This window comes from Aphelocoma coerulescens, chromosome 2 (genome assembly GCF_041296385.1).
Source record: "Aphelocoma coerulescens isolate FSJ_1873_10779 chromosome 2, UR_Acoe_1.0, whole genome shotgun sequence".
Lineage (NCBI taxonomy): Eukaryota > Metazoa > Chordata > Aves > Passeriformes > Corvidae > Aphelocoma > Aphelocoma coerulescens.
Window position 1 is genome coordinate 166,605,321 of NC_091015.1, and position 11,637 is coordinate 166,616,957.

The 11,637-nt window shown below is 47.9% G+C and overlaps 1 protein-coding gene across 1 annotated transcript; it reads right to left on the reverse strand.

Moving 5' to 3' along the window:
• Nucleotides 1-10,052: 10,052 nt before the first annotated feature.
• ARC (activity regulated cytoskeleton associated protein) lies at nt 10,053-11,267 on the reverse strand. The gene has a single exon (XM_069006062.1). It carries the CDS (start codon nt 11,265-11,267, stop codon nt 10,053-10,055), a length of 1,215 nt encoding a protein of 404 aa, XP_068862163.1.
• Between the last annotated feature and the right edge of the window lie 370 nt (nt 11,268-11,637).

The window sequence follows — 11,637 nt, forward strand, 5'->3', positions numbered from 1 at the left end:
ACCTTTAAGATGATCTCATTCCAAACCCCGCCATGGGCAGGGACACCTCCCACTATCCCAGGTTGCTCCAAGCCCCATCCAACCATTCTGTGGTTCTCAGAAAAGTGTCCAAGGGTGGCACAGAGCAGAATTTGCTGGTGGCATGTTTTAGCAAAATATTATCTCAGCCTGGATGTTTTTCCAGCAGTTTCTGTGCAGATTTCCATCCATCCCTAGCCCTGACTTTTACGGTGGAAGAACTTAGGCCAGCCTAAACGCCTGGGTGTCCAAACCTAATGAGGATCAAAAGTGGCATTAATTCAGCCAAGCTTAATTCGTTCCCTGACACGCCTTTCTGATCAAGCCAAAGGGAGGTGAACCATGCTGCATCAAGGTCACCTTAATTCTGAAATAGATTGAAGGCTCAGGTGTTAAAGTCTTCCAAGTAATTTCCGACATGGCCATGCCTTGGTTAAGTTTGGATTTGCTTTTCTGGAACTCTCTGTGTAGGAGAGTCCCCAGGGACAGAGATCTTTGGGAAATAATGAATTGGCGTCTCCTTTACTTGATTGCAAGGAGATTTAGGAACCTTTACTGAACAAGAGGAAAAAATTGGTGATTTCTGAGGAAACTGAGCAGTGAAAGCAGAGAGCAGTGATGGAGCTGCTTTCCTGGGAAACTCCACCCTGTCCTCTGCTTCCAACACTTCCAGTTCAGCCATGTCCCACATTTTCCATGCCAGGAAATGGGCATGCTCTGTGTGAGGTGGATGTGAGCTCTGAAAACAAGATCTTGGTGGGGGTCCTACACAGAACAGAGGTGTCTGCAGTCACCCTTCCTTCCTGCCTTCACCCTTTGATATTTAGTAAATCTCTCTCTCCAAACTCTGCCTCCTTTGGAAGAACAGGAAACAACATCTGGAATTGTCCCAGTGACTCTAGGACTGGAGTGATGCAGGTTGTAACCCAAGAGCTGTTCACTGGCTGGAGAGTCATGGAATTGTTTAGGTAGGAAAAGACCTCCAAAATAATTGTACTCAACCCTAAACCCAAAACTGCTGAGGCTGCCACCAAGGACACCTTACTGTGGCCTTCCAGGGCCTGAAGGGGCTCTGGGAGAGCTGGAGAGGGACTTTGGACAAGCAACTGGAGGAACAGGACAAGGAGAATGGCTTCCCACTGCCAGAGGATAGATTCAGAAAGGATATTGGGAAGGAATTCCTCCCTGAGAGGGTGGTGAGGCCCTGGCACAGGTTGCCCAGAGAAGCTGTGGCTGCCCCATCCCTGAAAGTGTTCCAGGCCAGGTTGGATGGGGCTTGGAGTAACCTGGAATAGTGGAAGGTGTCCCTGCCCATGGCAGGGGCTGGAATGAGGTGGTCTTGGAGGTTCTTTCCAACTCAAACCATTCTGGGATTCTGTGATCAGCATAGACTTCCTAAAGTACTACCCTGACATCACTGTCCAAATCAAGGACAGATTTTAAGGCCATTATTTAAGGTAAAAACCTGAAGTTTAACTTTTTTCCTGCCATCAAAATTGTCAATGAATTTGGGCCCTCCACTGGATTTTGTAATTTTCCAAGTGTGTAACACAGGTTTTCCTGGTCACAAAGAGGGATTATTCCTCTATTTCCTTTTGGGAAAATAACTTTGTTCTGGCTGAGGAAGGGTTTCCATTCCAATGACACACAGAATATTCTATGTTCCTGAAATTCCTGCAGCAGAGGAGCACAGAGAGTGGAAATCTTGCAACAAGGAAAATATCTGACTTTATTTAGCTGAGTAATCAAATCAGGAGTGGGCAAAATAGGGCAAAGTCAGCTCAGATGAGAAACTCTCCTAATATTTCAACGGATTATAATGAAGATGGAAAAAAGACATTTCTTCTTGCACCAACTCAGCACAAGTCTCATAGTCCCAAAAGAGTAAATTCCAGCTCTTTTTTGAGCTTTCTAGACTTTTTAAAATTTTTTTCTTTCTTTCCTTTGTTTTATTTTTCAAGCTGAAGTCAGTTTTAAGCAGTATTTTTCAGAAAGAAGACGTCAAAAAGGCTCATTTTGAAAATGTCAAGGTTCGATTCCTTTAGAAAAACACAAAACACTTTATGTCACCAACATGTTCTGTAAGATTCAAGACGAAATAAAATCTGGTCTTCTAGTAGGGCTTGTATTTTGATTTTTTTTTATGTAATATTGTCTGAGCACATGTGGGAGCGATGGGAGAACTCATCAACTCCGTATCAGAAACATGAAGGCTTTTAGTGAGTTTGGGAATCCCTGATTTTGTGTGAAATGGGATCATAGGATCAAAAAATGGTTTGGGTTGGAAGTGACCTGAAAGATCATCTTATTCCAGACCCTCCACGGACAGGGACACCTTCCACTGGACCAGGTTGCTCCAAGCCCTGTCCAAATGGTCTTGGACACTTCAAGGGATGGGGTGGCCACAGCTTCTCTGGGCAATTCCATTCCAGGGCCTCCCCACCCTCACAGGGAAGAATTTCTTCCCAATATCCATTGAAACCTAAATTCCTTCATCTTAAGGCCATTCCCAGTTGTCTCATCACTCCATGCCCTTGAAAACTCTCTTTCTTCTAGGAATATAAATTAACGAGCTGAAAGTTAATAAACATTCAGGGGGGAATGACTGAAAACCACACTGAAAATGCAGCATCCCTTTAACTTAACAGGACCCTAATAATCCCTGAATATATCCTAAAAAGTAATAAAAATGGCTGTGTTTTCCATAAAAATCACCACAAACTGTGTAAAGAATCGAGCTGGATGTACATAGAAACCATCCTTTCAATTCGTAACGATTAAAAACCAGCTGTAAAAACACAAAACCTGCCTGCAACTCATCCTCGGTACAAATGAGTGCTGTAGGAACAGGTCTGGGACAACGTCCTGCTCCATGATGGGAGCGAGCACCCAGAGAATCGTTTGGATGTGGTAAGTGGAGCCATTAGAGCCCCTTGTGTCAATAACGGAAGTTTCACAGCCTTCCTTAATTACGTGGAAAAAGGAGATCCAGGGGAGCCGTTGGGCTGTGCACACACACACAAGGCCTGCCTGGAAAGTCAATAAATATGATTTACATCGCTGAACGGTGCAATCTCAGATTTAAAAAAAAAGGAGAATAAAGATTAAAAAAAAACCAAGGAAAAAAAGAAACAAAGCAACCTAGTCTAGTGGAAGGCGGCCCTGCCCATGGCAGGAGGGTGGAACTGGGTAATCTTTAAGGTCCCTCTCAACCCAAATCATTCTATGAGTCTATAAAATAATTCATACGTGCAATAGGTCCATCTTGGCTCCTTCTTTAAGCTGTCCTGAATAAGCAAATTAAGGAGCCCATCAGCACAGTCACGATAAAGAAAGAAGAAAATAAAAATAATCCAGTAAAAATTATCAAGAATTAATGATGTTTTTCTCAGTTCTGTAAGTGCTTTGCCTCGCGTGCCTTCTCCACCACCTATGGAGTCATGGAATCAGTACAGTTGGAAAAGACCTTTGAGATCATCCAGTCCAACCACTAACCCAGCATGGCCAGCTCCACCACTGAGCCCTGTCCCCAAGTGCCACAACCACAAGGCTTTTGAACACTCCAGGGATGGTGATTCCAGAGTGTTCCAATGCCTGACCATTCTTCCAGTGAATAAGTTTTTCCTGATATCTAAATCCCACCTGGTGCAACCCGAGGCTGTTTCCACTGTGAATATCTCTGCATTTTGGATCTTGCCCCAGCAAACACAAGGATGGTTCCCACTCTGATTTTGAAAGGGATTTCGGTAGTTTGAGGCAGTTAATCCATCACTGGGCTACATCCATTCCAGGTGACTCCCAATTCGAAGAGCCAGGAGTAGTTAATAAGGCATTTTTTCATTAATTAATGAGTGTTGATCCAATGGGTCTCCAGGGTTTTCATCTGGAACTGTCAGAAAGTAAGGAAATAACAATGATTAGAGTCAAACCTGGAAGACTATGGGACAAAACTGGAAACCTTATGAGTTTACCTGGCACAGGCTGGCATTTTCCAGCCTCATCTTCCTTTCCCACCTCTTATCCCCATCCTGTCCACGTTCCTCCAGTACAGCTTTGGCCATCAGTCCCCACCCCCTCTCCACATGACCTCCCTTTGCCCTTTGTCTCAGACCTCCCTCACTGAAGCAACTCCTGGTCTTGTATCCTGTGGGAATGGGCGTGTGGGGATGGATGATGACAAGGACAGATTTTTCCCTCCTTAGTGTTTTTCCTGGTTTTAATTCCCACAGTGTAGAGTGGAGTTCTGCCCCCCTCTGCTGGAAGAGCTCAGCACCTCCAGCTGAGCTCAGTATCCTCAAATATCCTGAACTGGAAGGGTCCTACAAGGATCATCGAATCCAGCTCCTGGCCCTGCACAGAACACCCCAAAAATCCCATCCTGTGCCTGAGAGTGTTGTCCAAATGCTTCTTGAGCCCCGGCAGGGTTGGTGCAGCTCTTGCATTTCTCTTTGCAAGGTTTGGGTTGTTCATGGCACTTTTGGCCATGTCCATAGACCATGGAAAGTCTAATCCTGCTCTCCTGCCCAAGTTCTCTACACTGTCATAGGTTGGGGTGACACTGGATGTACTTTTGTCACTGGTCTGTCCCCTCAATGCTTTTTTTTCACTTCTTTTCTGATGCTGTTAACGAAGGCAGAATTCAGTTGTGGAACCAAATCACACCTTCAAGGTTTCCTTCTCACTCTTGCCAAGAGTTTGTGGTCAAATGAGCTGCAAAGAGCTGGAGACACCTTGAGGCACCTTTGGCCATCAGATCATCTGTGCCTCTCCAACCTGAGCTCAAAGGGGATATCTGGGATCAAGAGGTTCACTGGGCATTTATTCCCTGTTGTAAAAGGAATGAGTCCTTTTGTTTCTCCAGCTGACCCAATCAAGTGCATTGCCAGCTGCATCCCACCCTGGACTTTTTCCTTCATCACTGGAGAAAGACCAGGGATGGAGCAGAGAATGGGGCTAAATCCCTCTGAGTGCAAAGCTTGTCTGGAAGAGGAAGGACTTGCAGAGGCAGAGCCCTGTACCCCTGGGCTGAACATCTTTGGGGCCAGGAATCTGAGCCCAATCTGTTGCAAAATTAAACATTTCAATTTAAAACACCCTGAGCTCATTTCCCTGTTGTGTTCCCTGGCTCCAGCCTGGATAACCCTGGGATGTTTTAGAGGTAATGAACCCAAGGAATTGAGAATGCATCAGATAACAAAGCCCCAGCTCCTGGATCTCTGCTGGGTGCTGATGATTCTCACTCACAAAGGCTCTTTGGTTGTCAAGTAGAGCTGGTCCTGTCTTGTCTCAGCTCTTCTGTGAATGTTATTTCTCAAACATGGCTGGGAATGTGATTGTCCTCATTTCAGTGGTCCTTCCCTCAGTGGTTGTCCTCATTTCAATGGTCCTTCTCTCAGCTGAACCTAACACAAGCCCTGCACAATCCACAGTCCCACAAAGGACCACTTCTCCCCCATGGGCTACATCTGACTGAGTTTTAGAGTCTGAACAACTCAGTGCATTTCACTTTTATATCAACCACATGCTTTTGCTGGAAAGAAGGATTTTCATAAGTCAGGTAATCCCAATAACCCCAAATTTTACAGAGGGCAGTAGATCCTTGAGTTGCCCATGAACCAAGGAAGAAAGGCCAGAAAATGAGGCAAGAAGCAATTGAAGCAGATATTTCAAAGTTTTATTGTATAAATCTACAAAAGGCTTTGCTACAATAGCAAATCGAGTGTAGCACTATTCTACTGACAGGTTCTAGTGGCTTGGTGTGATCTTGTAGCTCCAACATGACACATGAGGAATAAACTGCCTGATACAGTCAGATCTAGGGCAGGTGATGTCGGCTTACAAAGACCTTTTGGCTTCAACCCCTATAACCTGCAGTGATTCCACGTATTTGCCTTTTGTACAAGGTTGTTTGAATTAATAATATCTCTAGTAAAAATAAAAACTCTAAAGTAGTTTCATCAGTAAATGTAAAATTGCCTAGGGAGGAAAAAATGCAGTGGTTGAAATCTGCTGAAGTTCCAGAGGTACAACACATCCACGCTTTTCATTCATGTGACTCTGCCCCAGGAAAATAAACTACCAGTCCTTCCTGGAGAGGCTGGTAATAAAAAACCAGGGTGCTACAAGTAAAGCTCCAATTTGCTGGGAGCAACAATTGAAATCAGATCAGTCCAGAAGATTCAGTTCTGCACACTCCAAAAAGCCAGCTGAAAATGTAAAAACCTCAGGACCAAATGATCAAGTAGCACAGACAGGCTAATTCCCTAAAAAAGACAGGAAAAATAAAATGTCTATTGAGGCAGTCAAGTCCCTTAGAAGAGACTGTGGAAATTAAGCACCTCAAAACCAAATATCATTTAGACTTTAAAATGATGCCTGGGAATCTGCCTTTATATGGTTTTATGGAATTTTCCAGTCCTGGACATTTTTGCTGAGCATTGTTGGAATGTACCTTAGGTCCCTCTGGCTTAATTCAAATGCAACAAAACACCACAGAATTTGAATAATGTGGATTTTTTTGCTCAACACACACATCCCCCACACTGCCACACACACACACACACACACACACACAGGACAGCTGGCTCTGGAAGAGAGAGGAACCAGCTAGACCTCTTCAGCTGAGAGATGAACCAAAACTGTCTTGTCCAGCTCGCTCGAGCTCTTTTTGGGCTCCCTGGGTCTGGATGGAAACAGTCACTCCAAAGCCAGCACAAGAACCCCAGTTCTTGCAGTAACTCTGGCCCATGCAGACCCAGAGAGCGCCTGCTGCCTCACGAGGCTTCTTGCTGGCAAGACAGCTGGCCCAGATGTGCAGGCTCCAACAGTTCAGACAAGCATCTGGACCATGGGATGCTTCTCCAAACTCCAGGAGCCCTTTGAGGTTTGGAACTGATACCCGCATGAAATGAAGCTACCCCGACTCAGGAGAGGTGAGTTACAGCACGGCCAGCGGGGAGGGTTCGTAGCCAAGGCAGGATCAGCCCCTTGGCAAAGTTAATCAGGAAAGTTTTTTTCAGTGAGGATCATTATCTAGTGAAGATTCCTTTAGGGTGAGTCCCAGCGGCCCCAAATCGCAGAGGTGAGGAATCCTCTCCACAGACAGTCAGCACAAGCCCAGTATCCCGCTGTCCCCAAAGCCTGGACTTGCTTCTTCTGTTCTGGCCTGTCTTTCCATTCTCAGCACTTTCTTCTGTGCTTGGAATACCTGGACCAGCTCAGGCTTTTCTTTGTCCTGTTGGAAGCGGCTTCCCCATTTCATTCTGGCTCTCAGCACCTTGAACGTGGCATTGCACTGCATGGGAGGCTCTTTGGTGCATGATTTGCCCTCTGTCTTCCTGCAGTACTCGCTTGTCCCCTGGGAAAGTTCTTGGACACAGAGAAGGAATCTCAGCAACAGCAGCAGGGATCTCTGGGGAAAAAAAATGCACCAGCTCTGATTAGATTTTGGAAGTGGGGAAGTTTTTTAGGAGTTGGGATTAAATTTTGCTGTGCCTGCAGCCTGGATGACCCACCAGGTGTTGGGATCTAAGGATGTGCCCATGGTCCAGCCAAGGGAAAGCCACAATGTGCAGTCCCTGGATTATCAATTACTGGGGGTGGTGCTTGGGTTCTGACATCAAGAAGCTGAAATCCCACCTCTCTGGTGGTGCCAGCCTGCTGCAGCCACTGGGGCTGAGGTTTCAAAACCTGGGCTGTTCAATATCTTGTGTCAGGGCTCTGGGGAGGTTAAGGAAGGCCCACAGGGTAATATGGGATGTAATTACCTGTGCCAGTTTTTCCTTCAGGTGGTGGATCTGGCAGGTGGTGACTGAGGGTCCTGAGAGCAGCTCTGATGGTAAGGCCCTTGTTTTGCAGATTTTTCTGTGGCTTTCCTTCCAAATGATGAATGCCGTGAAGTGATTCCTTCCCAGAGGAGGATCTGAGTGAGTCACTGGAAGCAAGAGGAGATACAGCTTGTAATACACGGCCAGCTCATCCTCAGCAGTGACTCCCACTCCCCCATCACTCAGCCCCGGTCATTACTGAGAAATGCTCCTTTCTCTGCACACAGAGCTGTTGACAAACCGGGAACAAGGGAGAGGACAGCTCCCACCATTCCTGACACCAGCTCCCAGCAGGGATGCAGAGCAGACCTGCAGCTCCTTTGGGGTGTGCATGGACCTGGGATGTGCTGCTCCAGGTGGGGACTCAAGCCCAGAGCTTCTCCATGAAGGATGAGGCAGGTCCTGGGGCTGGGCTAATTCAGAAGCTTTCCATTCTTTTCCCACATTAATCAGAAAGTGCAGGATACTGCCCACTTTGGAAACTTTTCCTACTCCCTGTCCTGTATTTTTCCCTTTGGCTGGCTCTCCCTTCCCCTTTCTCCCAACCCCAATGCTTCATATCCCATTTCAGATTAGTTTTTATCCCAGGGCAAGTTTTCTACTGGACATTCTGTGACCAGTTTAGCTCTGAGGAGAGAATGCCAGAGAGCTGCCTTACCTTCAGCCTCTTGGAAGGAGTCACAGCAAAGGCCTTCTGAGCCACCAGTGCCACATGTCACCACTGTGGCAGTGCCAGGAGCATCCCAGGGTCACTCCTGCTGCTGCATCCCTGCTGATTATTTGGTCTGGTGGTGGATGCAGATGCTGCCCAAGATGTGTCCAGCCTCAGGAAGCTTTGGAGAGCCAAACTTCAGGAATGTCTTTCATCTCTCAGTCCTATCATCAAAAGCTGGCCAAAGGTGAGCACCAAGCATTTCCTGTCTCAGCATGGAAAATGTCACAAAGTCCAAGTCCATCTCCATCCGTGACAAGATGTTGCAGGAAGTTCTTTGTGAGCAGACAACACTCTGTCCTCAGGTGCTCCAGGACAGACGTGCCAGGCTTTCCAAGAGCATTTGGAGTCTGTCTGTGTGAGCAGGAACTCCTGGCTGCAGTGCACAAGCTGAAATTGTGCTGGGGCACATAGATCCTCTTTTCACTTCTTTTGGCTTTTACATGACAAAAGCTCCTTTTGTCTCCACACATCAGCATGGACTCGATTTGCTGCTCTGGGGATATTTTGCTCTGATTTTAGGGTGTGTTTGTTTGTTTCAGTCAAAGAATAAGGATTTATTTCCCTTCCCTCCCCCCACTCTCTCTCAAAAGAGCTCTGGTGTCTCCTCTCTCTACCTTGAACACCCTCTCTTCTCTGAAAGGAAGGAGACTGCTCCTTCAAGAAATGAGCTCAGAATTTAATTAGAAAATCTGTTTCCTGCTGAATGCACAGGATAATGTGCAGAGAAAGGATGAAATTCGCCTCTGCACTGCAGTGGCCTTGAACTGGAATGAGCAGAAACTAAGACAAGAAGTAAACCACTAAGAGCCTCTTGAGAGGAAACCCATTAAAGCAGGTATTAGGTGCAGTGAAATGAAAACCACAGAAAATAACCCAGATTCTTAAAGCTTTCCGCTCCTAAAATAATAGGATTTTTTTTCTTCTTAAAACAAAAAATAATCCAAAAAATTACTTTAATCCTTTGGAGCAAGTAAGAGCAGGAGATTGCTGAGTGAACAGAAACCCAGAGGTTAATCAAAAACAGGCAAGGGTCAAAAGAAAGCTGTCTCTGCAGGACAGGGCCACCCTCTCAGAAGAGGGAGGAGAGAAGGAAAAAGAGAGATCCAGATGGGTAGGAACCCTCCACCAACTACTGCACTCGTATGAAGTCCTTGAGAGCCGCTAGTGCTGAGCAGCTGCTTCACAAGTTGGGAATTGTCTCTATAGTTTCTTGGCAGGGAATTCTCATAAAATTGGCTGTTCCCCACAGTGGTGCCAGCAGGGTCCCCAGCACCACCGCATGGCATGGCCTGGGCAAGGGAGGCAACCCCATCCTGAGGCACCTCTCCCCCACCTCCTCCCTCCCCCCACGAGCAAAGTCAATCCCTCTGCTCCGGGCTGTTGGACTGAGCACTCCTCAGGTCCCATCTCAGCCAGAACCTCCCTCCAAGGAGAAGCTTCCTAAATAAGCCCCCTTCTCCCTTCCACGGAACTCAGACCACCCTCAGGGGAGCTCATATGACAGTGGCTGGGGGGCTGGGGGGCTCTGGTTGAGTCCCATTGCTCGGCACGGGACTGGCAGTGGTTGAGGGGGGCACGGTCTCCACGGAGTCTCCTGGCTGAACCTCAGGGGTCCTCTGTGGGCTGGGCTCCTCAGAGTGCTCCATGTTCCCTTGGACTTCCTTCCCCCTTTGGATCAGCTGCTCTAAGGTCTTGGGCAGGGGGTAGCTCAGGAAACGCTTCAGTTTGGGCTGGAGGGTTCCTACCACGTACTGGATAATCTCCTCCTCATCTGCATCCACATAGAGGGTCTGGTACAGGTCTCTCTTGCGCCAAAGGAACTGATCCAGGGGCTCCCCCTCTTTCTGGGGCAAATCCAGCTCCCTTTTGATGGCATCCCTAGTCAGAGTTCCCTCGCTGTACTGCAGGAACTCCTTCTTGAACTCAACCCAGTTTTTGACAGAGTCCTGCTTGTACTCCCACCACTTTTTAGCTGGGCCGTTCATGTGGTTTTGGATCTGAGACAGCCAATACTCCTCTGTTCCACCCACCTGCTTTAAGTATTCCTCCAAGTGGCTCAAGAACTCCCGGGGATCCTCAAACACCTGGGTCTCCACTGGGGAGGCTGGAGCGTCCTCTGACACGGAGACCCACTGGTAGGAATCGTGGCCCTGAGGGATGCTGGGCACCTCCCCAGGAGGAGGGGTCAGGGCATACATCTGGCTCATGTCCAGGGCATAATCATAAATCTCCCCCTCACTTGGCCTTATCTCTGGGCCTCCCACCCCAACGGACACCGTCTGCTTGCCCTGTTCCCCAGGGCAGTATTTGCCTCCCATGGACTCCAGGCGGTCAGCCCACTTTTCCAGGCGGAAAAAGACCTCCTTCCAAACATTCATCTCCCTCTTGACCCACCTCTCCAGGTGAGCAATGGTCTCCTGGCATCTGGCCAGGCAGGCCTTGATGGACTTTTTCCATCTCTGGTTTTCAGTTGGGACATGGTCCTCTAAGTTGTTCTCCAACTTCCCCACAGATTTCTGCAATCCCTTCAGCTCCCGCTCCACCTGCTTGGAGACCTCGGTCAGGAGGTGCCGGTGGGTCCTCCGGACATGCTCCAGCATTTCTGCCCTGCACTTCCCTATCTGTAGGATTACATTGGGTTTGTTGGCAACTCCACGGTGCCCCTGGAAGGAGTGGACGCCCGCGCTGGTGACATTGTCCAGCTGCATGGCTCCGACCGTGCGAGTGGCAAACACGGAAAGAAGTGGGTTATAAGCCCTGGCACTAAAGCTGGATCCCAAAAACCCCCACCACAACACTTCCTGAAAGACACACAGAGACTTCTAAACCCCCCGCCAAAGACTTTTGGACACAAACACAACCCAATCAGATATCACCACAGAGCGAGCTGGTCGGTCCACGTGGATCCCAGAGAGAGTTGTAGGCAAATTTCTCCTGGTGCCCAGCTGGAAACGCCGGTCTCACGTGCTCAGGGGTGTCCCAGAGAGAACCAGGATCCTCCAGGAACAAGGAGAAGAGTTGGATAAGATGTCCAATCCCGCTGAGAATCTCGAATGCCTCGAAGTCCCCGCCGGAGAA